Below are 26,888 nucleotides of genomic sequence, written 5' to 3' on the forward strand. Positions count from 1 at the left end.
CCTCCTCGGCTGTGTGTGTGTGGACCTGCCACTCATCCTCAACTCCAGAACAAGCTCATTGTGTCTGGGTCTGTCGTTTTATCTGTCTAGTCCCCAGTCTGTGCCCACGTGATGCCAGGACTGCCCCTGCTGCAGAGTCCTGGGTTCCAGCGGAGGGGCCGCGGGGTATCTGAGTGCGAGGACTAGGCGGGTTGATGCACCTGACCCTGGGTGGGGAAGGACCCCGCGGCCCAGAGCGCTATGGGAGGCCCTGCTGCCACAGGCCTGGCCCTGGTGAGGAGGAGTGTCCCCGACTTCCCTCCCTCCCTCCTAAGTTCCCAGGCCAGGCCTGCGGCCTCCCGGGGAGGATCCGGGAATTCTCCAGCAGGAAGTTCCTGCCCAGCCAGCACAGGGACAAAGCCAGGAAAGCAGCCCTGGGATGGGGGGACGTGCTGGGTGCCTGGGCTGGGGGAAGGTGAGGGGTCCCTGAGGGTGATGCTCGAGGGCCCGTGCTACAGGGGTGGGGCCAGGGCCCCATCCTGCTGCCACTGGTCATGGCCCGCTAGGTGCCATGCTCAGCACCGGGTGCCCCTGGGATCCGGGCAGAGGGAGTTCCAGACACCCAGAATGCCCAACTCTACCTAATCCCGGAAGCAAGGATGGGCTTGAGTTGGGGGCACACGTGCTGTGCCCTTCCTGTCATGGAACGGGGCACCCTCACACCTGGCTTTGTGAGGATGCGATGGGAGGGAGGGCCAGGCCTGATGTGGACACCAGGAGGTGCTGTTCACCAGGAGGTCCTGCTGGCTCTGGTGGTGGCACCCCTGGTTCCTTCCCTTCTGGGTGGGTCCAGGCTCTGAGCATCCAGCATGCAAATGAGAAAGAGAGCTCACATGGTGCCCAAGTCCTCTCTACACAGCTGCTATTTGCAGAAGCTTGTCTGCTGTTCTCCACAAGCCCCCACTGTGTCTAGCCTGAGGCTGGTTGCCGAGCTGAAGTTCACTGTCGGAACACAGGCAGCCACTCTTAATGATCATTGTGATTGATAACAGCTGTCTGTTTGGACCCATGGCTCGTGCTTGGGGTGGGGGTGGGGAAATGGCAGCAGCCTGGTCCCCCGCCCCAGCCCAGCAGGTCCAGTGGAGGTGGGAGTCTGCCGGGGTTGGGGGGGGTGCGGTGAGGGGGCGAGTTTGGAGAGGGTGGGTGGTTCACAGCAGGCCGGGGGCCTTCTCCTGGGCTTCCCGGCTATGCCCCTGGAATCCTTGACTCAGGCTCTGAGCTGGGGGCTGGTGGAAGGGCCCATCTGGACTGCCCCCTGAGTCAGCGGGGAAGCAGCCTGTGACCGTATGACTCACCTGTGCCTTAATTATGTCCTCCCAGAGTGCTGGCCGTTGGGAAGGGTGGGGCCTTGGAGGGCGGACTGTGGGTTCGGGGGTTGCACCTAGACCCCCCTGACACCCCTACATGGACATAGCACTCCTCATGGACCGGACACCTGGCCTCCTTCCCCCTTCCTGATAGGCCCCAAAGCCTCGTGCTGGCCAGGCGCAGGCTGGAGCGGGGACTCGCTGGGCCCAGAGCGCTCAAGGACAGAGCTTCTGCCCCGCCCCGTTGCCCTCTGGGTGGGGCCGGCCAGTGGCTGCTGGGCACAGGCAGGCACCACAGTGGGTCGGGCCAGCCCAGGCCCCCGCTGCCAGCTCAGGCTCATAGGGTCCCTCATAGGCCACCTTAGCTCCTGGGGACAGGAGCGTCTCATCCTTGGACCCCAAAAGAGTGGGGCTGCTGGGGCGTTGGGGGGGCAGAAACCTTGGTTCAGTCTGTAGGACTCTGTGCTGACCACTCCCGTCTCTGCTCCTCGCTTTCCCTTTCTGGCACGTGAGGACCATGGCACCTCCTCGTCCACTCCCAGGGTTCCTATGAACCACAGAGAGGAAGGGCTGGAGGCTGGGACATGTGGCTGCTGGTGCTGCGCTGGAGCAGGAAGGGGGGCTGTGGGCTGACACATGTGTGAGGACCCCTTCCCAGCCCCGCAGGGCCCTGGGTTGGTTTCTGTGGATGGGCCTGGCTCGACACTGCTGAGGGGCGAAGGCAGGGGTGACATGGCCCAAGGACCTGCTGTGGAGGAAGGCCCAACGGGCGAGTCCAGAGGGCTGGGCTCAGGCTCATGGCCCACACCGAGCGAGCCCAGGCATTTCTGGAAGCCTTCAAGGGAACAACCCAGACTCATCTGTGGGGCAGACCTGAGGACTGGGTGGCATTTAAAGTCGCCCTCCCATCCTGGGTGTGCAGGATGCACGGGGGAGGGCTGTGTGCACTGCTGTGCAGGTCGGGTCCTGCACCAGGGTGCTTGGCTCAAGGGCGAGAGGGCTCTGAAACCCAGCCAGCGTGCCTCTCTCTAATTTGCTCAAAAGGGCCAACTGGGCTGGCAGTGGCCCTGGTCAGGCCTGCGGGTTTGAGTTGAGCCATTAGGCCAGAACTTGGCAAGTCTCTGCTGCTCTCCAGGTTTCTCTCTTCTCTCGCGTCTTCCTCCGTCTCTCTCTGTTGGTGTCTGCTGAATGTCTCTGTTTCTGCTGCTCTCTCTCTCTCTCTTTCCCCCTGTGCTTCTCTCTCTCTCTGTCTCTATGTCTCTCTCTTTCTCACTGTATCTCTCGTGGGACAGAGATGAGAAAAGCAGCCTCTAGATCTGGCTGAGGGTATTTCGGGGCCAGTGATGGCTGAAAGGAAGGAGGTAGGTGGTGGGGGTGGGGCTGGGGGTAGGGGGTGGGGAGCAGGCTGGGTGGCTCTGGGGAAAGGTGGGCAGGGTCAAAGCTGGGCCTGCCTGCTGGGAAGACAGTGGTATCTCCCTCCCCGTGGGCTCCTGGGCAGGACCTTCGAGGAAGATACCAGCTCGCACCCTGTCTAGAGTCACTGGTTGTCAGTCTTGCCCATCCCGGGTGAGGGAAGGGAAAAACCACCTGTATTCTCTTCCAGGCGGGACATGAGATGGAGAGCAGAGAGGCAGAGGGAGGGACCTGGCTTGGTTGGAGCCCCAGCTGCAACTCTGACAAGCTCATGTGTCTGCAGACAGGTCCCATACCGCTCTGAGTCTCAGTTTCCACATCCATGAAATGGGCGAATGATGGTCTTCTCGTGTGGGCTGAATGAAGTGCTGTTTGGCATGGAACAAATATTTATTAAGCACCTACTACATCTTGTTCCTGTTCTAGGCACTGGGGAACAGAGCAGTGAACAAGACATACAAAACCTTCACTTTTTTGAGCATTTATTATTGCTAGTAGGATAGACAACTGATAACATAGGGAGTGATGAGTACTTTGAAGAAAGATGAAGCTGGGTAATGGGATGCCGTTTTAGACACTGCTGGGATGGGAAAGGCCTCTCTGAGGAGGTCAAAGGTAAGCAGGGACCACCAGGAAGTAAGAGAGGGAGCCAGGGAGGTGCTGGGGAAAGGGCATTCCAGCAGAGGGAACAGCAGTGCAAATGTCCTGAGGCCAGAGCAGGCCTGGGGTGTTTGAGGAACAGGAGGAAGACCTGTGTGGCTGGAGGGGAGTGAGTGGCAGCTGGCGTAATAGGAGGTGAGGTCAGGAAGGAAGATCAGGCACTTTGCTGATCTGGGGTTTTGGGGGGTTATTTTATCAGAGTGAAGAGTGACGTGATTTACATTTAAAAGTCTTTCTTGGCTGCTCAGTCGGGAAGAGACTGTAGGGGGCGGGGGCTGAAACAGGGAGGCCACGCAGGAGGCTGCTGGGGTCCTGGGGCGAGGTGGCCTCACTGGCCCTGTTCTTCTGATGAAAAGGGTGCTGGGGGGCGGTCTTTACCACTAGGGGGCGCCCCTTAGGCCGCACCTCCGTGCAGTCGGCAACCAGGCCCTCCCCCACCAGTGCGCGGAGAGGGGCGGCCTCGGGGCGTGGAGTCCGGGCCGGGCGTGCCGACGGCGAGCGGGCGCCGGCTCACGCGTGGGCCCCCGCGGCGGGGCGGCGGGAGGAGGCGGTTGGCGCCGGCTGGGCGTGTGCGCACCGAGGTGCAGCAAGTGCGTCCCGACCGCGACGGCGCCGCCACCCGAGGCTCGGCCAGCCCGGCATCCGTGCGCACCCGGGCGCGCGGCGGGGCCCGCGGAGCCGTAGGGTGCTACCGCTCTCCGCGGCCCTCGGAGGGCCCGGGGCTTCCTCTGTGGAGGCAGCTCGGCTTAATGTCAGTGGCCCAAGGACAGAAGACCCCTCCCTGCCCTCATGAGACTCCGTCGGGGCTGTAGGGTAACCACAGACCCCCGCAATAAAGATCAGGTGATGACGTCGCTACGGGTTTGGAAGGCACAGAGGAGGGAGCAAGTGATTCCAGCAGGGAGGGACCCGGAAGGCTCCCAGGAGGAGGCACCATTTGATTTGGGCTCGCAGGAGGTGGAGGAATTTGACACATGGAGTCAGGGGAGAAGGGCTTGGCTGCCGGGGGACCCCATGGTGAGGGACAGTGTCCCGTCTGCACCATGCCCCGACTCTGCGCCTCTCTGACCAGGCCAGAGCCGCCTGACCGCCTCTCTCCGGGCCTCCTTGTTCAGTCCTGCAGTTGATGTTTATTTAGTCCTTCGCTCCCTGCCATCCCTCCCTCTTCACACATGCTCTCTCGCGGCCTTTGCTGGGGCCCTGAATCACAGCCACAGCTGCCGATCCTCCCAAAGCTTCTGCCCCACGGCCAGGTCTCCCCGGCTCCCCTCCCTAACCCCTGCCCCGCCTCTGGAGCTCATCCCGGGCACCGCCCTCCCCTTCTCCTGGGGTCCTCACAGCTCCCAGGCTCGGGATCCACGTGGTTACCCGCTCTCCCCTGGCCTGGACAGACATGGCCTCCCCTGGGGCTTTGTCTCCATGCCCGCAGTGTCCAGCACCATGACTGGCACATAGCAGGCTCTATGCATGGTGCTGGGCTGACTGAGCAGGGGAGGGCAGCCGGAACAAGGGGGCCCAGGGGTGGAGCTGGAGAGGTGGTGGGGCGAGGTTGCACAGGGTTGTGTATGCCAACCTGAGTGGCTGCATTTATCTTCCACTATCCACCATCCTCCATGGGCAGTGGGAGCCACAGAGGGCTGTGGAGCTGGGAGAGTGACATGGGAAGATGTACAGTGGAGGATGGAGGGGAGAGGGAGGGGGCCACTTTGGAGGCTGTGACAGTTGTCCCAGTGAGCGGCTGTGGGCCTGAGCTGGGACAGTGGCAGATGGGGTGGACAGGAGGACCCTTGGCAGTGGTTCTCAACTAGAGCAATTCTGTCTGCCTGGAGACATCTTTGGTTTGTCACGACTTGGTGTGTGTGTGGGGGGGGGGGGTGCTACCCGCATCCCCTGGACCCCTCTGGTGTCAGATTCCTCATCTTTAATAAAGGTTATTGGGAGGGTTAAATGGGTTAATACATGTTCAGTGTTTAGAAAAGTGGCAGATAAATATGAAGCCCTAGGTAACATGAGCTACTGTTATTTTAAATATAAATCCTCTGTTCGAAGCCCTGCACTGGCTCCCCATCACTTGAGAGCCAGATCCTTCCCAGGGCTGACAAGGCCCTCAACATCTGGTTCCCTCTCTGTCTCCAACCCCTCTCCTGCAGCTCTTCTTCTTGTTCTCTGTGCTCTGGCCACACTGGCCTCTTTGCTGTTGCTCAGACACATTCAGCCCACTCCTGCCTCAGGGCCTTTGCACTTGCTCTTCCCTTTGCTGGAGGTTCTGCCCCTAGGAATTTCTGGGACTCACTTCCTTGAGGTCTTTACTTAGCTCTCACCTTCTCAGGGTATTTATTAACCACCCTATGTAAAAAAAAAAAAAAAGCATCCATCACCCCCCACAACCAGCTCTCTTTCTGTGCCCCTGCCCTGTTTTATTTTTCTTCAGAGCACTTTCATCATATCATATATAAATTATCGAACTTTTCATTTATGCAGGTGCTTATTGTCTCTCAACTGGAACGTCAGCTTCCCGAGGGCAGCAATGTTGTTTGCTGCTGTGTCCTTGGGGCCTAGAACCTCAGCGGCACACACCAAGTGTTCCTTAAATATTGCTCAAGTGAATGAATGAATGAATGGAGAGAGTGAGAAACTCCACCAGGAGTCAGGAGCTAGAAGGAGCATGGAGAGATGGTGAACTGTGGAGGAGAAGGGAGGTCTGAGTGGACCTCTGAGAGGGGCCAGGTCTTGGCACGGCCTGGGGCACAGAGCCTTGCTCATCTGCCTTCCCCAAACCTGCCATCCCCATCTGCTGCCGGGATCCTCCTGCAGGTAGCTTTGCATGCCCGGCCCTGGATGTGGCACCCCTGTCCAGGCAGATGGCCAGGCCTGAACAAAGTGTCCCTTCCCCTCTGATAAGCTGCCTCCTTCAGGGGCACATGGGGCAGCACATGTCCTGCTGCTCAGGAAGTGCCCAAGGCCTGGCGGGTCTTTGGAGTGGGTACCGGCTGGCCGGCTGCGGTAGCCACCGTGCGTGGAGGCCAAGCGGAGAAGCCAGGGCAGCGGCCAGAGCAGCCCCCTGCCCACCCCCAACCCCAGCATGCGCCCACCCCTCATTCATGACACAGACCCCTGCTGGTCAGGAGGACAGCTGTGAACAGGACCCTGCCCGGGGATGGGGAACCTGGGTTGACAGGTGGCCACGCTGGGGCGCTGGCCTGCCTTGGGCACTTGGTTCTGGGCTGCCACGGGACGAGGTTGGGCTGGAGGCCCAGGCAGCTTCAGGGACAGTGGGGACAGGCTAGGTACTGAAGGGGCGCCTCATCTCTTGGCCTCAGGGTAGGGGCTGAGGACCCTGGGTTTATCCAGGCTTCCCTGACCCCACCCTGTTCCCGCCCCCATCCCCCTCCATCCTCTGGTCTCTCTGCCTGTGTTTCTGGATTGACTGTGCTGCCAGGAAGCTGTCACTGGTTTCTCATGATTCTCAAGAGCCCTGAACCCTGAGACCCCAGGACCAGAGTCCCAGCCCCTCCCACCCCCACAGCCTCCCTCTTTCTCCACACACACTCTTGACTCGGCCCCTCCCTCTGGAAGCCCCTTCCTCCCCACGGTCCTGCCTGGACTTTCCCATTGTACCTGCAAAACCTGGGTCCTGGGGAGGGGAGTTTGGTGATGGAGCACAGTATCTTCTAGTGGGCAGAGTAACCCTCCCATGTCCATCCACACGTGCGAGTGCTTGTACACACACGTGCACATGCTTAAACACCCCTTGGGCACTCGCGCCCCCACATGCCTGCCCAGCTTGCTGACCTGCCCTGGGCCTTGGGGCCTAGGAGCCCTTGGCCTTCCCCGTGGTGGACAGGCAGGATGGGGCAGAGGCAGGTGCTGAGGGCCCAGCTCTGCGCTTTTGGGGCCCTGGTCTTTGAATCTGTAGGATGGATGCTGGCTTCAGGTCTCTTGGTGTCCCCCAGGGCCTGTCACCTGTGAAGTCCCAGTTAGCACAGGGAGAGAGATCTGTTCTGAGATGTTCTCTGTGATAGTTTTAAAACACGGCCCTGACATCCTTTGGCACCCTTCTCGGGGAGAGGAGGCCTCTATGTCCTCCTCTCCTCGAACCTGGGAGGGCTGTGACGGCTTCCAGCAATAAAGTATGGTGGAAGTGATGCTGTGTGGCCGCGGAAGCGAACTTATAAAAGGCCGCACAGGTTCCACCTGCTTCTCTTCCAATGCTTGCTCTGGGATGGGCCAGCCCCCGCCCAGGAAGTCAGACTACCCTGAGATTGCCCAGCTGGGGAGGCCACGTGGAGCTGGTCTCACCCACAGCCCCAGCGCCACCTGCCAGCCGTGGGAGGAGCCGCCTTGCACGTCCAGCCCAGCGGAGCCTTTCAGATGACTCCAGCCCCAGCCAACATCTGATGGCAATCACACGAGACCCCAAGTGAGAACCGCCCAGCCAGGCCCTTCCCGAATTCCTGACCCACAAACCTTTGAGCCAAATAAAATGGCTGTTGTTTCACATTGCTGAGTTTTGGATAATTTGTTATGCAGCAACAGTAATTGGAACATTGGCCCCAAACCTTTCCTGATCCTTGTTGGTCCCCTTCCCACCCTGTCTGCCACACTGAACCCCTCCTGGACTGGGCCCAAAGCCCCAAGATGGCTCCCTGGGCTCTGGAATGCAATGGGGAAGCTGGGGAAGCTGGGGCAGCCCCACCCTCCCCCCAGGAAGTGCTGCGCTTACCCTGATGGCAGTGACCAACCATGCACCTGACAGGTGAGCCGCCGGGTGGCACCCTCGCCCTGGTCTCTCCTGTTTGGCCAGGACCAGGGTGTCCCTGGTGCCCACCTCTGTGCCTGCGTTGGCCCTCGGCCAGGCCCTGCCCTCAGCCCCTGGCACCCCATGTCTCCAAGGCCTGGCCTCCTGTCCCCCAGTGTGTTGGCTGAGCACGGCTGGAGCCAGATGAAGACAGGATAGCCCAGCATCAGAGCTCAGAGCTGTGGGACGCTGGGACCTTGGACGTGGCTGAGGTTTGAGTCAATATTAGAACTGCTGACTGGTGTGTGGAGGGTATATAGAGATGCCTGTCATCTTGTTGAATACTCACCACGGTCCTTTCCGGTTGGTACTTCATTATGCCCATTTGACAGATAAGGAAACTGAGGTCGAGGGAAGTTGTTTGTTCAAGGTGAAGAGCTGGGAAGCGGCAGCTGGTGGTCCCTGTCATTGACTGCCCCATGGAGAGCAGAGGTCCTGGGCACGTCCTCTTGGGCAGGGGGACATGTAAGCTGAGCCTTGAAGGATGAACAGACATGGGACGATGGAAAGTCCTGGAAAAGGCCTCGGGCCTCGGTTTCCTCATCTGTCAAGTGGACATAATAACAGTACCCTCTCACAGGGCCGTGTGAAGATTAAATGAATTGATGGAGACATAGGGGACTGTAGTAAGTGTTGAGTGAAAACTAATCCTTACTGGCTCTGAATGGGAACAGCGTGAGCGAGCGGTTGGGTGTGGTCCTGGCTGGAGGTCTGAACAGGTTCTGGAGGCAAACTTCCAGCTCAGCTCCCAGCACTCAGGCCCCGAGGGGAGGGAGCTGGAGAAGCCAGAGGAAGTTAAATTAGTCTGGAGCCCCTGAATTTGGATTTTTAGTCAGGCAGCCTGGTATATTCCTCTTTTAAAGAATTCCACCACCTCTGCCACCCAGTCCCCGGATCTCCCATCCCCGACAACACGGAAGTCCTCCCTGCCATCTAACCTCCTTTCCTCCTGCTGTGCATTTTGTCTTTTGGGACCAAGGGAGAGCTAATGAATCATGGTGGTTGGCGCCGGAGTCTGCTGGAATCAGGGCAGGTGCAGCCCGCGTGTGGCCCACGGATTGTGGCACCCAGAGAGAAGCCGTCCTGGGTGCAGAGGCCCACCTGGCTCAGGGTGGAGGGAGCTCCTCCCAGCCACCACCGAGGAGGAGTTCGGGGTAGGGTCTGTGAGGGCAAAGGGACAGCCCTCTACCAGGCATAATTCCTGAGTGACCCAGGTTCCCCTCCCAGATTCCCGGTCTGGGACCCTCCTGCAGAGTGAAGACTAAGCCAGCAGGTTCTGAGGTCAGGCACGTCTTAGTTTGAGTCCCACCTCTGTCGCTTGTTAGCTGTGTGACGTTGACCAGGACCCTGCACCTCCCTGAGCTTTCCTCATCTGCAAAATGGGGACACCTTCCTCGCCGTACAACCTCCACCAGCCCGTTAGAGAGCTGAGTTTCCGTTCCCTATCTGTGGAATGGGAATGATCCACTAGCCGTTTGATGCCCTCAAGTCCCCTCAGCTGCTCTGTGAGCCTCAGTTTCCTCATCTGTAAAATGGGAACAGGGCTGAGGCCAGACTAAGCGCACTAATGCAGCCACAGCGCCACCTAGGGGTGGACAACAGGTGTTGGCAGTGATGGTTGCTGTCAGCTTCCCCTTTCTGGCTCCCACCCCAAGACACTTGCCTCTGGGCGCCTTCCTCCCTGCTCCCCTTCCTCCCTGCTGTCCCTGATCAACCCTGGACAAACGCTGAGGGCTGGCTGAGGAGGGGGGGCCGCTCCTGGGAGTGGCTACATTTAGGAAGGGGGCGTAGAATGACAGCATGCCAACAAAAGGAAGGAGTCGCTGAGGTTCAGCTTGGCCCAACCTATGTCTGTCAGAGGCCCGCTGGGGTCAGGGGCTGGGCAGGGGACGGGCCACAGCCACCAGGTGCCCAGGCCAGCAGGGAGCCCTCCCCCTCCCACCCTGGAGAGTGCCAGGCACACAGCACAGACTCTCTATTTGTCAAGGGACTGGATGCAGCTCCCCTCACCAGACTGTGTGCCCCAAAGGTCCGGGGCTGGGCTTGCTCATGGCAGACCAGGAGCACCCCTTCCAGAGGAAAGCCCGCCCAGCCTTGAAGGTCCAGACCCAGACGGGCTCCGCAGCATCTGGGCCTCAGGAAAGCAGCACCTTGGGGTGCTTCTGAGCATCCCAGGGCTGCTTCCAGAAGCTCTGCTGTCTGGGTGGGAGGGGGGCTGCGCTGCCCCAGGCCTCAGAGAGGCTCCTCTCTTCCTCCCAGCTGGCCCAGGAGCTTGGTGGGGGTGTGGGAGGAAGAGGCTGCGCTCAGCCCAGGAATCCCCCCCCTTTCTCCATCTGGCCAGCAGCCTCCCCCGCTGCCCCAAGACAAGGGCCCCAGTGTCTGCTCAGCTCCTGGGCAAACAGCAGGCCTTTCTCTCCCTCTCCCCTCCAGAGCGCCTCAGCTGTGACCCCTCCCTGCCCCCTCGGAAGGGCATGCACACCCCTCACTGCACAACCTCTTCCTTCTGAATGATCCAGAAGCAGAGGCTGGCAAACCTGGCAGAGGAGCAGGCCCTGTTTGGCAGGTGGACCCCTATATTTCAGCCATTCCCAGCTTTGGCCGGGCAGCCCAGGCAAGGGCCAGTTTGCGGGGCCTCCGTCCTGCCAAGGTGGGTGTGTGGCGTGGCTGGAGGCCAGGGCCCAGCCCAGGTGGACTTGACGTCATCCTGTTGGTCTCCTGCCAGACAAAGGCTGCTCCTGCCTGGCCCTGGCCCTGGCCCCGGGGAGGTTTTTCCTGCTAGTCCCCTTTCCCAACAGGATCACAGGGCCGATGTCCCCCCTGCTCCTAACCTGCCTCCCTTGTTGGCAGGTGAGGTGTGGAGGTCTGGGCACACTCACAGAGGCCCGTGCGGCCTCCCCTTTCTGAGTGTGGTAGAGACAGGATCCCCAGAGGCCTCCCTTCTTCTTGGTGGCTCCTGCCAAGGTCCTGACCTAGACATCAGGATGGGGTGACCTCACAGAGTGTCCTGGAACTGTAATCAGACAGCCTCCACTGTAACCTCCACTCCCCCAATCTGACTCAGAACTCAGTGTGGGGGGATCACAGCCCAGCCTAGCCCCCTGTACTTCCTCCTCCGGGCCCGTGGGTGTGACAGGCACTCAGTACCTGATGACTGGGGAGGGGATTCCGAAGCCTCATTGGGGGAGATCTCAATAAAATCTGCCTCATCAACGTCCCCTCCTTGGTCATCCTCTAAAACAAAATTCCACCATTAGATTGTCCTTTCTTTAAATCTACAAGCACTTCTCGTTGTTGAGAACTCTGAGGACTATGCAAACAGAGACAATCACAGAGAACATGTGCTGACTGGGCTAAGTGCTTTACAAAGTAGTCACTTATGTTAGACAGTCTCCATTCACCGCCCCCAGATCCGCCGTCCACTCTTCTGTGCTTGCTCTGTGTCCCGGGAGGCCGGCCTCTACGGCCTGGCTGACCCAGGCTGCCTTGCCCTCTGAGCCAATGGCAGGCACGGGTGAGGGACTGCAGGGCAGGAAGGGAGAGAGGTCGGGGTGTTTGTTCCAGCGGCTCCTTCTGAGGCCTAGGGTGGTAACAGCTCTCTGCAGTGGCTGGCTCCAGGGTGCTGCGCCATCCCTCGTTGGGTCCCTTACGCCTGTCCACCCGTCTGCAAGTCGATCTATTCACTAACCTCCCTTTAATCACCCACTGGGGACGTGTTGCCAGTTTCCTGCCAGGATCTTACTAACACGGCTCTGTATTCTCATTTTACACATGAGAACACTGAGGCCCAGAGAACCTGGGACAGAGAGCTTCTCTGTACAGCTGGTGAGCGGTCAGAGCCAGGCCGCAGGGGTCCTGCTCCCGGATTCTGCTTTTCACTGTCCGTAAAGGTGCCTGGGGAGGGGTCACACCTCACCTGCTGGCAAGTTCTGTCTCCTCTCAGGCTTCCGGGAGGGTGAGTGGGTGTGAGTGTGAGGATGAGAGTGTATGAGGGAGAGTGTGTGTGCACGCGAGAGTGTTGTGAGTGTGAGAGTGTTTGTGTGTGACTGTGCATGAGGGCTCCTGGGACGGGCAGCCCTGGCTGTGGCTAAGTGGTTGCTGTGGGCTGGGGTGCCCGCCCAGGGCAGCTTATGGCATGGGGAAGGAATTCTCTGGGAACCCCAGCGGGCCTGGGCTGGCACCCCACCCACGGCGGGTGACCAGGCTGGGTGGCTGCTGCACTGAGTCAGCCCTTCTGGCCCGGCTCTGCCCCGCCCCTCCTGGCCCCGCTGCCTATCAGGAACGAGGGGCAGAGGAAGCCCTTGGGAACTCCCTGTTATCGGCCCCACACCCTGAGAAGGCACAGAGAGCACGGGCAGGGGATTGCTCCTACCCCTCCCGGGGAGGGCCAGAAAGAGCTTGAAGAACAGTCAGAGCCAAGGATGAAGTCTGGCAAGGTGATGTCAACGCTGTTTAGAAGAAGGAAGGTGAGACCCAGAGAGGTCTGTACCCTGTGCCAAGTCACACAGCAGAGCTGGGAGAAAGTCTCCAGAAGGCAGTTGTAGTGGTGGGGAGGGGGGGCATACGGGTGGAGGAGGCTTAGGGTTCAGAGCTGTGGCCCCTCCCTATGCTACAATTCAGTCTTATTCCCTGCCATGCACACACACACACACACACCCACACACGCACACACGCATACATGCAGCATTCCCTTCTGTGCCCAGGGGGACGGTCTGAGCATCACCACCCTTCTTTCCTCATCTCCTCAGGCCTGGGTTGGATAGAGAGCAGAGGAGGCGGGTTTCCAGGAGGTCTTCCTGCTGGAGCTTGGAGCTTGGGGGTGAGCCTTGGAACATCTTTTTTTAAATCTATTTTTGGTTATAGGTTATATATCTGGATAGTCCAAAATTCAAAAGTTTTAAAAAGAGGTATGGTGAAAAGTAATTTCCCCCATCCAGCCCCTGCCACTCAGTTCCCCCTCCTAGAGGCCCCTGCAGTCACTGGCTTCCTGTGAACCCAGAGTTTGGGATTTCTGAGCAGAGCTTCCCATTCCGTTTTCCCTCTGGGAAAGGCTCCTTGGGAGGTGGGGCTGGTGGGTGCGGGGAAACACCCAGCCACTGAGGTTGGGGCCTGGACCAGGCAGACCAGTGGCCATGGGGACGGTGGTGGCCTCCTTCCTGGGCCTGAATTTGGCTCCAGCTTAACAGTGTCCCACTCAGGAGGGGTGGGGCCCATCGCTTCTCCTTTCCAACTGCTTAGAGCATCCCCGGAAGCTCCCCACCTCCCACCTGGGGGACCCAGACACCTGGCACCCTGAGCTGGGGCTCCCACAGTCTCCCTTTATCTCCCAGTATAATTTATGTACTTTCCCCACTCTCTTTCTCCTTGACAGTTGAATTCCACGCAGATTTATTAAGCACTTACTATGTGCCTGGCCTGGGCTGGAGACCCAAAGAGAAGTGCACACAGCCTCCTCCGTCCAGGAGCTCACAGTCTGCTGGGGGAGGCCGAAAAGGAGAGAGAGGGTTACAATTCAAGATGGCCCACGATATGTTCTCCGGTGGTGGGGGGATCAAGACATTCCATGTGAAAAAGCCTGACAGTGCCCAGCGTTGGTGAGGGCGTGGTTCAGCAGGCACACTCCTCGTGGCTGGCGAGAGGGTGAGTTAGAACAGCCACTTTGGAGAGTAATTTGGCAGTTCTAGGAAGTTGACCAAGCATCTTCCCTATGATGCAGCAATTCCACTTTTTGAGTTCTCGCTCTAGAGTTTTTCAGACTTTTTGACATGTATCCTCAATAAGCATGCTCTGGGATCCAGAATACACACACTCCACACCCATGACGGACAACTTCCACCCTAATAGTCACCCTGATGACTGGTGATGCACGATGATATTTTCTAAGCAATTTTGAGTTTTAAAAATGCTGATCTTCGGGGCTGGCCCCGTTGCCGAGTGGTTAAGTTCGCGTGCTCCACTTCAGTGGCCCAGGGTTTCGCCGGTTTGGATCCTGGGCGTGGACATACCATTCATCAGGCCATGCTGAGGTGGTGTCCCACATGGCACAACCAGAGGCACTCACAGCTGGAATACACAACTATCTACGTATTGGGGGGCTTTGGGGAGGAGGAGGAGCGGACAAGGGAAGAGGAGGAGGAGGAGGAGAAGAAGAAGAAAAAGATTGCCAACAGATTTTAGCTCAGATGCCAATCTTTAAAAAAAAAAATGCTGATTTTCACCCACTAAATTGATTTCCTGACCCATTCATAGGTCTCAATGCATAGTTTGAACAACGCTGCCCTAGAGACACTCATGCATGTGCACAAGGAGACGAGAATGTTTACCTCAATGTTGTTGTAACAGCAAAAACTTAGGGCTTTAATGGTCGTCAGCAAAATGCGTAAACAAATTGTGATGTGGTCAGGAAGTGGACTGTCACCCTGCCGCTCCGTGCATCAAAGAACACACACAGGGCGGCACCATTTCTATAAAATGTAAAACCCTGCAGGATGCGATCATCCATTGTGTGTGGAGACATCTGTCTGTGGGACAAGCATCAAAATGGCGTGCAGTGATTCCCACCCAAATCAGGAGCGTGTTTACCTGTGCGGGGGGCGGAGGGGGGGGGAATGGAGGGGAATGGAGGGGGGAAGGAGGGCATAAGGAACTTCAATTGAATTTTTAATTTAAAAAAATACATTGGAACCAAATTTTGCAAAATATTAAGATTTGAGAAAGCTGGAAGAAAGGTAAAGGGCACTCACTATAATTTTAATCTATGTATTTTTATTTAATATTATTATTTCTTAAAGTATTTCATGAAAATACTTCCAAGATTGGTGTTCCAGTACATCAGGGAAGGACACTTTACTCTGCCCAAGGGAAATGGAAAGGGGGCAGTGTGTAGGGCAACCGCATGAGCCCAGGGATAGGGACAGGAGTGGATGAGGTCCTGGGGAAACGAGAATGAAGGCGCCCAGTCCTGCCTCACTGGGGCTGCTGTGCTGATGGCTTTATCCCGCTTCCCACACGTGTTGGTACTATACTCTCCCCATTTAACAGATGAAGAAACAGAGGCCTCCTTATGTAACAGATGGGAACAGAGGCTGAGAGAGCTGCCACTGGACAGTGGCAGGGCTGGGACTGGAACCCTGGCCTGCGAGAGCCAGAGCCCACGCTCTCACGCAGTCCACGGCGTGGCTCCTCCTTGAGGACCAACCTTTGCGCCTGCCCAGGGTGCAGGGGTGGGGAGGGGAGGGACAGAGGGTTCTGGTGCGCCGAGCTAAGGTGTGTAGACTTCATGCTGTGGTGATGAAGAGATACAGGGCAGTTTCAAGAGGGGAGCAGCGGAGCGGACTCGCTGGAGCTGTAGCATCTGTTTCTTAAATTTTTTTAACCAACTGAACCTTTCTTCGAACAAACTCTAACTCAGAACCCATGTGTACAAAAGAGCTTACGGTGGAGTTGATTTAGCAGAAGCAGATGAGGAGGGCCCAGGGCCCAGGAGTGGCTCCTCTGGGAACACAACATGGGCATCAGGTTCCATAAAAATACCTAGAAGCAGTGCGTGTGGCAGGAGGCTGGCCATGGCATCCCTGCCAGGACTTCTCCCGTGGATGGGAGTTGTGCTCCCCACTCTGAATCCTCCCGGTTGGTGGAGGGACAGGGGCTCAGAGCATTCCCAGGCTGGGGGTGGAGGGAGAACCAGCGGCAAATGCTTTGGGTGAGATAGGCCTGCCCCCCACATCCTGGCTGTGAGACCTGGGCTGAGCTATGGAACCATCTATTTGAATCTCAGGCTGAAGGACATGGCCCCTTGGATGTGGCTGGGGCAAGGAAGGCACAAGGCCTGAGTGCCTCCACCGGAGAGCATGTTTCCAGCACATCCCCCTTCCTCCTTGCTTTCTGGGGTAGGGGAAAAGGCAAATGGGCTGAGGCTGGCGGCTTAATCAGAGCCTGGTGCCCAGCCGAGGCCAGGCACGTAGTAGGCTGTCAACTGCTTATGGAACGAATGCATATATTTCCCTTGTACGGGGAAGTCAGCGGAGGCCTGACTTCTGGGAGCAAATGAGCTGTTCCAGGGGCTGGCCCTTCCCAGCGGGGCACCAGGGATGGGCAGCTGCAGCTCCAGCGCAGTATGGGGCAGTGGGGAGAGCACCCAGCTGGGAGTCAAAGGCTGGGCTCCCTGCTGCAGTTGCCATGAACCTGCTGTGTGACCTTGAGGTTTGATGCTCCCTTTCTGGGCTTTGGTCATCTCTTTTTGGCAGAGCGGTCTGGATGAGGTGTTTCAAACTGCACTTTGCAATCCGTCTGGTACATTAAAAAAAAAAAGTAATTTAGTGGGTCACAATCAGTATTAAAAGAACAAAACAAACACTGAAATAGAACAGAAAGCAGAAGAGTGCATCACAGGTCATAAGGGTAAGTATTGTTTTCTGAAACTATTGTTTCCTTAAATATAGATAAGGGGTGGACTGGTCTGATGTGAAATGTATTTGTTATTGTGGGTCTGGTGAAAAAACTGTGAAACCCTGAACTCAGCAATCCTGGAGCTGTGTTCCCTTGCCCCGTTCTGGGGGTCTTGCGGGAAAAACCACACACCCAGGGGCTCTTCTTTCCCTCCGCCGGTGGGTCAGCCGCTGTCTGTTCGTTCTTAGCTGCCTCCCTGGGTCTCTTCCTCCTGCTTCAGACGAGTCCCCTCCTCCCTTTCTCCCAGGGACAAGCCTCCCCAGGAAGTCAGGGCGGGGGTGGGGGTTGGGGGGTTGGGGGGGGGGGTTGGGCAGGGAGTAAACGTGAACGAATGGGGTGGCATGGGCACTGGATCTCAGGAGTTCAAATAAAAGCACTAGGAAGAAAATACCGGAGGGCCCGGGGACAGAACAGAAAGTAGGCGAGCTGGGGACGTGAGTCTGAGGGCAGGACTTCGTGAGCAAGAGCTTGGCGGCGACACTGCAGCGGGTCCCTCCCAGAGGGCCGGCACCAGCCTTGTCATTGTTGGCGCTCGGGTGCGCTATTAACTAGAGAAGGTGGCTTTCTCCCCCGCCCCCCTCCTCCCTTTTTAAAAAGAAAGACAGAAGGAGCCAAGAGTTCTGGAGCCAACTCCTGGAGAGGAGCGGCTGAACTGATTCGGAAGTTGGATCTCTTTGTACACAGGAATGCGGAGAGAAAAAAACAAAACCCACCCCATTGCTTCATTTCCCCTCCAAGCCCGAACACTTTCTATTGTGCAATGAAAAGGCTTTTTCACGTAGAGAAAAATGAATCCCGATTTGCGCCGCAGGAATGAGACGGCTCTCAGCTGGGCGCAGAGACGGCGCGGTGGCCGCAGGGCGGCCGCACCAGGGCGCTCCGGGTCCTCCGCGCGCGGCTTCAGGTAGCGCCTGCGGGGGCGCTGGGCTCCCCCTTCCGCGGGCGCCGCCCCGGCTCTCGGCGACCCGGGGGCCTAGGAGCAGACAGTCCGGGGAACCCCGAGGGCTGGGCCTCCCAGAGATGGTGGTTGCACGGTCTGTTTGAGGACTCGCTGGAGCTGGAACTCCTTCCCGGGGAGCCCGCCGGAGCCCCGAGACTCCTTGGAGTCGTGCAGGGCAGGCGGCTCGCTGGGTGTCCGGGAGGCCCGGCCCAGGACGCGCGAGGGGCGCAGGGCGCGGGGGGCGGGCCGGCGCACATGGGTGCCGGCGGGCGGGCCGCGGATGGGGTGCGGGGGACGGGGTGTGGCTTCCCCGCCTCCCGGGCGGGATTTGCATGTGTGTGTGGCGGCCCCAGACTTCCTGCTCCTTCTACGCTGCAGGTACGCGCGGGCCGGGCGGGCGGGCGGCGGGCGCGCGGAGCCGCGGGCACCTCCTCACTCGGACGCCACCACCGGCTGCCGGGCCACGCCGCGCCGCCTTCCGCTCGGGTGGCCGCTAGCCCGTCCCGGCCGCGCCGAGCGCTCTGCTCGGAGGAGGGGACGCGCCCCTTCCTGCCCCCTGGGTCATCTCCGTTCTCCGCACCGAGCCTGGCCGCGCGCCCCTGGGCGCCCCCACCGCCCCGGCTCCCCGGAGGGCCGTAGCCATGAGCGAGATGTCTAGCTTTCTCCACATCGGGGACATCGTCTCCCTATACGCCGAGGGCTCCGTCAATGGCTTCATCAGCACTTTGGGGTGAGTGAGCCGAGTTCAAGTGGGGCGCAGGCGGGGAGGGGGCGCTGTGGGCCTTGGTGCCACTTGCGTGCGTCCTGCCGTCGCCTCCCTCAACAGAGAACCTGGATGTCCCCAGCGTCAAAGAGCGGGGGAACGGCTAACCTCCTTCTTTTAGAGAAAGGAAGTGAAATGTTTGCCCAGGTAGGAGTCGGGCGCCCTGCCGCAGTTGGCAGGAGGCGCCGGGCTCCGCGTAGCCTCCAGCCTTGCGCGCTCGCCTTTCTTCAGAGGGGGCGGAGAGGCCGAGACTTCCTCCGCAGGTGGTCCCGGGGCGGGGGCAGGTGGGTGGCTGGGGCCTGAGTTGGGGAACGGCATCTGGGTCTGGACGTGACCGGCTCTGGGGGTGGGACGGAGCCGTGGGTGGTGGGTCCTCTAGTTGCGGCTGTCGCACCTTTGAGGGGTCGCACTTTTTCCTCTTAGCTCTCTCTTGTCCTGCCGCCCTCTGGTAGGAGTGTCTTCTCAGCCCTCCCCTTCCAGGGGTCCCAGGTTCTGGTGCGCTGCCTCCCTTCTCCCCGCCTCTCTCTGTCAATTTCCTGCGCAACTCATCTGGCGCCCCTGGGTCCCTGGTCCCAGGATCTCTCGGGCACTTTACAAACATTAATTAATTCTGGCTGCCACCCCCCAGGGTCTGGGCTGGATAAGCAGGGAATCAATTCAAGTCCCTGGGGAGGGCCAGGCCTGAAGCAGGCATAGGGCACGAAAGGAATTAGGCAGAGAGAATAGGTTTGTCTTTAGAGGAGCAGTTGGGTGAGTCTCGAGGCTGGGGAGGTGGGTAAGGGGGAAGGGAGTAGAGTGGTTTCTCCACCTCTGCAGCCTGGCCGGAGGGCATGTCCTGCTACCTTTGTCCCATTTCAGTCTGAGGACCTGTGTTGTCTCATCTTCCCACCACACCCAGCTGCCCTTTAGGAGAAACCCACCCTCCTCTGCTGACCCTGCTCATCTGGACACCAGCCAGCTACAAGGTGCCCCCTCTCTGGGGGCTTCGGAGGACAGCCCTGGCCGCTTCAGCTGGGGTCTGGCTCTGGATTTGCCTGGGAAGTGGGGTCACTTGGCTCCTGGCGTCTCGCTGGGTTGTTGGGAGTTTAGCTGTGGGAAAGGGAATCCAGCAGGGGGTTGGAGGGCGGGTGGGCGGGCCCTGCCAGCAGGGGAGCCTGACGGCAATTCCACATACCCTGCTCTCCTTATCTCAGCGCCCTCCAGGCCGCTCCTTCTCCTCCCCAGACAGACGTGGAACCCCGCGCCTGTCCTCTCCCCCATTAGATTTGACTTTACTTGCTCAGTTCCCCAGAGGATGGGGGTGGAGCCACATCTGGGCCATCTGTGCAGGTCTGCCCCAGAGAGCAGTGACCAGAGCCCTGGCTGTCCCTCTGGCCAGGCTGCTGCTTGAGGCCAGGGCCCGCACATAGTAGGTCCACAGTAAACACCTCTGATAATGCTGAGGGGAGAAGGAGAGAGTGTGGGGGACCTGGGGGCAGTTGGTGGAAGCTCCCTCCTAGTGTCTGAACAGCAAGGGGGCTTTTGGGAAATGACCATCTTCTCTGTTGCTTAGTGCCTGGCTCAGGGCTGAGCACACAGTGGGTGGTTTTGAAGCTCCTGTGAGATCTATCAGAATCAGGGAAACATCTTATTCCGCTCTCCACACAGGCCTCATCCGTCACAGAGAAGGGATTCCCTCTGTTGCTTCGCGATGTAGCTCCCTCCCGCCTTGGCCCTTCCTTCCCCAGGAGGCGGCTTCTTCCAGTCCACTCTGATCCTGGGGCAGGACCTAGTGACCTCTGAGAGCCCTTCCACTCCAGGGCTTTTACTCCCGGGTGCCCGTTCCCCATGCAGACGCCTCCGACAGTTCCCCACTTCCCACCAGTGGACGCCCGCCCTCCCAACCTGGCATTCTAGCACTGGCCTGTGCTGGCCCAAACTTCACTTTCCGGTTTTTTTCACATCCCCCTTCACACCCTCCGAAGCTCCAAGTGCACCACACTCCTCCCAGTTCCTGGAACGTACCTACCCCCACGCCCACCATCTCTTTACCTTTGCCCCTTCAGCCAGTTTCCACCTGGGTAAATCTGACCTGGTGCCAAGTGGCTTCTTTTGAGACCCCCCCAACCCCGCCCTGCAACCTGGCAAAATTAACCCTTTTTCCTCTGTGGTTTGCACTGCTTTGTACAAACTCCCCTCTGGTGTTAATTGTGTTGTCTTACAATTAGTTGGAGGTTTCTCTGTAGGTCCATCTAACACTGGCACTTTGCCAGGATTAGCTAATTAATTACACCATTCATCTACTCGGCAGGTCCACAGGCACTGTACTGGGCATGGGGCACGAGGTGGTGGATGAGGGAGCTGTGCGTCCTATCTTCTGGGAACTTAGAGTCAATGGAAGAATGATTTCTGGGCACTGTAAGCCTAGATGGCTACTCAGAGTGTGGTCCTCAGTCCGGCAGCACCAGCATCAGCCAGAAGCTTGTTAGAAATATAGAGTCTCAGACCCCTGATGGTCCTACTGAATCAGTCTGCAGGCTGATCCCCAGGGATTTGGTGCCTTAAAGTGTGAGAAGCATTGCTCTAAGTGATTCTTTCTCTGCTCCCTTGTCCCCTCTGGTCCCCTTTTGCCTTCACCCTGGCTTTTGGTGTCCCTGTCTGTGAACTCTGGAGGCCAATTTGACTAAGTTCCCAGGTTAGCCCAATGCTTGGTGACTAAGAGGTGCCCAGTGAGGGCTGGATGAAATGAATTTGGTGAAGACAGGGCAGCCCTGGTGGGCAGAGGGTTGTTCAGCTGGGAGGTGGGAAGGGGGCACTGGGGGAGGAGGGAGTCTGGGGCAGCCTTCAGATTCCGGCCAGGCTCTGCAGGGCAGTGTGGAGGAGGCCAATTAGAGCCGCCTGGATAATTAGAGCTCCTGGTGAAGATTGTACATTAACTCTGGATTGGGAGGGCGGGAGGGGTCTGAGAGGTGGATCCTGGAGGAGGTCGAGACCTCAGCTGGGAAGGGAAAGCAGGCCCACGCCCATTCTTGGCAGGAGAGCATAGTCAGGGCCGCTGCCTCAGCCCTCGCCCTAAGTGGGAGGCTGGAGAGGCCAGGGCTGGAGCGACTGATCAGGGCCAGCGAAAGGTGGAGGATCTAATGTGGCTCCCGGCCAGTGGCTGCGGGGAACTGGCCGTGAACGTGCAGGGTGGACCCCTCAGAGTCTCACATCCAGTCCCTTGGAGATCTCTTGAGTGGCCAGAGGGGTGGCACCAGGCCACAGGGAGTAAGTTGGGGAGTGCAGGTGAATGGGTCTTGAAGCTGAGCTCCTAGCATTTGTCCAAGTGGCTCTGCCCACCCCCATGGCCTCTGGGGGCTCCCATGGCCCCTGGACCTGTATCCCCCAGGGCTGGGTGATCATGGGAAGTAGGGTTCCCTTGGGGTTCCCTGTCCTCCTTCTAGCCTGATCTGCTTTCCCGAGGAGGGTGGGCACTGGAGGTCGGGACCCAGGAAATGTGACAGGGAACATGGAGGAAGCCTGGTCCCCAGCGACCTGGCTCTCCTGCTCTATCACTAACTTGCTGGGTGATTCTGGCGAGGCCTTGCCTTCTCAGAATGTTTATTTCAGCCTGGGTGTCCTCTAAGGTGCTCTCTTTGTACCTGAGGATCCCTCTGGAGTCTTTAAAAAAAAATTCCAGCTCTGGAGTCGCAGGTGAGACCAACCTAGAAATGTCAACATTCTAGGGCTGGGTTTGAGGGCTGGATTTTTTTAAAGCTCCCAGTGATTTTAATGTGTACCTGGGGTGGGGATCCCTGATCTGAGAGCCCTCCCAGGCTGACAGGCTCTGAAGGAGCCTACCTGTTGGGTCTGCCTGCCTCTTGCTCCAGAAAGCTAATCTCTTAGCTTTCATCAGACTTCATTAAGTCATTCAACAAACACTTATTGGGCACTTGCTTTGTGCCAGGACTCTTCTAGTCACTGGGGAATCAGTAGTAACCAAGACAGGGTGCCAGCCTGTTCTAGTCTGTACAGTGGGGAGCTGGGAGGGATGGTCTGTAAGGGCCTTTGAGCCCTGAGTCTCTGAGACACGTGTCATTTCAGGAGCACGGGGCACAGGCCCTCCATTGCAGACTGCATTCCCGGGTAGACTTCAGACCTGCCCTTGGCTTTCATTTGACTGTGATTTCACTGGAACGAGATGTTGAACTCACCCCTGACCTGTGCCCCAAGGCAGGGTCCTGGCCTCAGGTAGGCTAATCCATGCAACTCCTTTTTTGAAAATACATATTTTTTTTAATTAAAAAATAATATATGCCCCATGGAGAAAACGTGAAAAACTCAAATAAAGAATTATCTGGAATACCACTGTGACTTATATTCATATTCTGGATACGGACCTTCTAGCCTTTTATGTACACAAATAGACATTTACAAGACGATAGCAAACTGCAGAAAGGACTTTGTATCCTGTCCTTTTCGGGAGATACATTAAACTGTATTTTCCATGCCAGCACGCCACTGTGACGGCTGCGTAGCATCCCATGGTGTAATGTCCCGTAATTTATTTAAGCAGCTCTAGTATATTTAAGCAACTCTAATATGGGATATTTAGATTGTTTCTAAATTTTTGCTGTTCTAAACAGTCCACACTGAGCATCCTAGTCCATACATGCCCGAACACTTGTCCGCTTATTCTCTCAGGATAAATTCCCAGAAGTGGAGTTCTGAGATCAAAGGGGAGGCATGGCTATTTTTGTTTTTGGTGAAGACGATTGTCCCCAAGCTAACGTCTGTGCCAGTCTTCCTCTATTTTGTATGTGGGACACTGCCACAGTGTGGCTTACCTCGTGGTGCTAGGTCTGGGCCGGAGCCAAACCTGGGAACCCTGGGCCTCCAACGCGGAGCACACAAACTTAACCCCTCCGCCACCAGGCTGGCCCCACAGCTTTTTAACTCACAGTCTGTACCTCTGCATGTCTCCCTGGGGGTGGAGGCTGCAGAAACGGGGACCCTAGGCCCGGCAGGTCTGGCCCACTTCATGTCATAAGTTTGAGAGTGTCGTCCTAGGAGGTGGGGGGAGTAAGACCAGCCTACACCCCCAAGGTTGGGCATGGTGGCTGTCATCCGAGGGGTGAAGTGGGGAGAGGGGCTGTGTGGGGGTTGCCTGAGGACAGAATCAACCCCAGTGTCCCACCGTGGGACTCCAGGGACCCAGGCTGCCTCCAACTCCTCGGCCTTAAAGAATCTTGCAGTGGCCACTTGCTCACACTCTGCCCTGCCCTACATTCCTGACCCCATGTCCCCTCCCCTCCCCGACTTGGCCCAGTGGGGCTGTGGGGTGGGTGGGGCCATGCCCTGGATTTTAGGGTGGGGCTACACCAGCCTTCTGCTCTCAGCTCAGGGGGAGGTTTCTGGGTTTCGATTACCCTGGGAGCCTCTGGAATCCCTGTGGTGCACCCCCAGGCCTGCTCTCCAGACTTTACCATGTGGAGCTGGGGGCGCTCTTCCCGCTAGGTGGAGACTGTGAGAGGGGAGGGAAGGAGGCATGGGGGGAGGGGAGGAGAGCCGAGCCCAAATCTCCAGTAAGTTCATCACAGGCCTCTGAATGGGAGCTCTGAGCCCCCTGAGGGTGTCACACTGGTCATCCAGGAGTGGCAGTGGTACCCAGCATTTGCACCTGCAGGCACAGTTTCCTGGAGTGAGGACCCTTGGCTTAGGGAGGCTAACTGACTTGCCTGGTGGTCACATAGGGGGTCCTCAGAGAGGAGGCTGCAGAGTGTTTCACACCAGGGACCGTGGGGGCAGAAATGAGGCTGGGCGTGGACTACACGGTGAGCCCAGGGTGTGGGCTGCAGAGGGGTTTCCACCAGGGGAGACGGGCAGGAGGGACTCATTGCAGGGGACTGAGTGGGTGAGTAAAATGATCATAGTGGTGTGTAAAGCTGGTATGTTTTGGCTGGCAGGTGGGCAGAGCCAGAAGAGGCCGCAAACACAAATCTCAGCCCGGGCAGCTGCAGGTGCTCCGGGCAGACACCTGTGCGTCATTTGGTTCGCAAATCCCTCTCCCATCACTCACTCGGCCCTCCAGCCGTGAGCTGGCCTCTCCAGGGTGAGATCAAGAAATGGGTGATGGGTGATAGAGGTCAGGGGAGGGAGCATGGAGTCGGTGCCCTGGAGCTGCTGTCGCTGCGGGAGGTGGACTCTGCAGAGCTTCCATAGCCTGCTTGGCTGTGGCCTCTACCTCTGCTGTCACTCTGGCCCCTCAGCACCAGCCTGAGGCATAAATATAATGCAGGAAAAGTAGAGAGAACCTTCTAGAACACCCATATACCCACTCCTTAGACTTAATAATTGTTCACATTTTGCCATATTTATTGCATCTATTTTTTGCTGAAGTATTTTCTGGTAAGTTACATCCATTGCGTGGTTTCACCTCTCAGTACTTCATTGTACGTCTCTGAGAAATAAGGGTACGTTCCTGTGGAACCACAGTACTGTTATCACGCCAATTAGTAATTTCCTGATAGCACCCAGTGCCCCATCCGTAGTCACATGTGCCCCGTAGTCACATGTGCCCCGTTGTCCTCAGTCTGTCTCCAAACACTGGTTTCTTTAATTCAGGATCCAGTCAAGGTCCACGTGTTACATTTGATTCTTATGCCTCTTAAGTCGCCTTTGATCTAAAACAGTGCCAACAGTGCCCTGCCCCCACCTCTTTCTTTCCCCTGCCCCGTGATGCTGAGCTCCAGACGAGACGAGACGGGGCTGGTTATGGAGGAGACCGTCTCACTTTCTGGATTCGTCAGGGCTGTTGCTGCCGTTTCCCAGAGAGCTCTGCAGGCCTGGGGCCAGGCGGGCTGGACCTCAGGGCCTGCTGTGCTGACGCTCCGAGAGCCTCAGTTACTACGTCAAGTAGGACAGGCTGGGTCCAGCCGGCAGCTATGGAGAGCCGGAGAGGCCCGGGCCCAGCGAGGCCAAAGTGTGAGGCGGGGGCTGGCTGGGTGGCCCCTGGCTGTACCACTTCTCTGTCTCTTCCCAGCATTCCTTCCTGTCTCTCCTGCTCCCCATCCTTCTTCTCCTTGGCCTAACAGCTCAGTCTTCCCCTGCCCCCAGCAGCACTGTGGAGACCCCAGGACTCACTGGAGCCCCCAATCCTGAGAGCCAGAAACCCAGGCCCATGGTCAGAGGGAGCACCCTGCAGGCTCGTACACTAGCCAGGGACCTTTATTTCTGTTGGTCCAAATTCCATCCTTTTTCTACCTCCATTCATCACTGGAGAGACTCTGGGGTTCTCTGAGTGTGCGGCTTCCTGTCCTTTCTAGATTTAAGCTCCCTGAAGGGCTGAGCCATGCTTGTTTGAAATTCCATACACTGGCCCCTCGGGTGGCACAGGGTGGGTCCACGGTAAAGGGAGAGAAGTAGAGGTAACGTAAGTGGAGGTTTCTACAGGGATGCACAAGTGAATTGCTTTTCTCTGATGAGCCAGGCGACCCTGGGTTCCTCTCCCAGCATTCCTCCCCACTCCCACCTGGTGGGTCTGACTTTGGGTGTCTGGAGGGACTACCGTCCACCTCCAGCCAGTCCCAGCGTCTGACAGAGCCTGCATTGGGAGTGGCCTTCCTTGGGTCTGGCCTGGATCTGTGGGGTGGTGGCCAGTGCCCTGGGCTGGGAGTCAGGAGACCTGGGGTCTGGAACTGGGTGTTCCTTTAACTTGTTGTGTGACCTGAGCTAGTCAGTTTCCCCTCCACACCTCGGGTCCACAGCCGGATGGCGGAGGGGCTGTTAGGGTCCGTGGGGCATCTCCCCAGTGTGTGATTCCTCCTCCCATGGCTGTGAAGCTGGCCAAGCTGGTAGGTGCAGGCTTTGATTCAGGCTCCTCTGATAGTCCCCTGTCCCACTTCTGGCTCCCTTCTTCCTCCTCCTTATCTAATCTTTCCAGACAGCACTGATGCACCCCACTGCCTTTTCCGTGGCTCCCACCTGCATCTCAAAGTCCACCCTAGGCAGGGCCCTGGATGCATCTGCCTTCTCGTCTTCCCTCAGACCAAGGTCCTGGGGTGCAGACCCCAAGGGCATTTCAGGGACAGCGCCCTTCTCCACTCCCTTCTAGAGCAGAGTTGTCAACCAGCTCCTCTCCAGAGTCCAGGGCAGCCCCACCCACAGGGCTCATCCCCTTACCCCCATCCCTGCCCACTCTGCTGATGCCCTCCTGGGCCGGAACAGTGCAGCCTCAAACTGGTCCCGTGCCTCCCAGTGGATGGCAGGCTCACCGCAGGGACTGTCCTCAGCTCTGTGGGGGTAGGGAGGATGGGAGTATGGGGGGATGCACTGGTAGAGGGCATGGCTTCTGTCCTCAGGGCACTCAGCATGGTGGGCATCAGCTTCCTGAGGGTGGGGACCACACCCAGTGCATTATCGGCTGCATAGTAGACTGGGAGTAAGGTTTCGTTGAACGGCTGGAGGCCTGGGTTGCGTAAGTGGCCCCTTCTGGTCAGTGAACCTCACACTGGACTGTGGTAAGAAAGGAATGAGGTATTGGATGTAAAAACGATTCATAAATTA

General features: G+C 58.0%; 1 protein-coding gene and 1 long non-coding RNA gene across 8 annotated transcripts in view; both read left to right on the top strand.

Moving 5' to 3' along the window:
* The first annotated feature begins 12,491 nt into the window (after positions 1-12,491).
* LOC138919700 (uncharacterized) lies at positions 12,492-14,713 on the top strand. Its single transcript, XR_011430105.1, has 3 exons — positions 12,492-12,680; positions 12,963-13,033; positions 13,586-14,713. It is a non-coding gene; the product is annotated as an uncharacterized lncRNA (long non-coding RNA).
* Positions 14,714-17,421: 2,708 nt separating this feature from the next.
* ITPR3 (inositol 1,4,5-trisphosphate receptor type 3) overlaps positions 17,422-26,888 on the top strand; it is a 66,444-nt gene continuing 56,977 nt past the window's right edge. For 2 of the 7 annotated variants that reach the window (XM_023624730.2, XM_023624731.2), the window contains exon 1: positions 17,430-17,566. In XM_023624730.2, coding sequence (XP_023480498.2) covers positions 17,451-17,566 — 116 coding nt within the window. In that variant the 5' untranslated portion in view covers positions 17,430-17,450. Of the gene's footprint in view, positions 17,567-17,838; positions 18,333-18,393; positions 18,513-26,888 lie in introns of those variants that run through there. The other 5 variants (XM_070244464.1, XM_023624733.2, XM_023624732.2 and 2 more) reach the window with 5 other exon arrangements.

The sequence above is a fragment of the Equus caballus genome, chromosome 20, assembly GCF_041296265.1.
Source record: "Equus caballus isolate H_3958 breed thoroughbred chromosome 20, TB-T2T, whole genome shotgun sequence".
Lineage (NCBI taxonomy): Eukaryota > Metazoa > Chordata > Mammalia > Perissodactyla > Equidae > Equus > Equus caballus.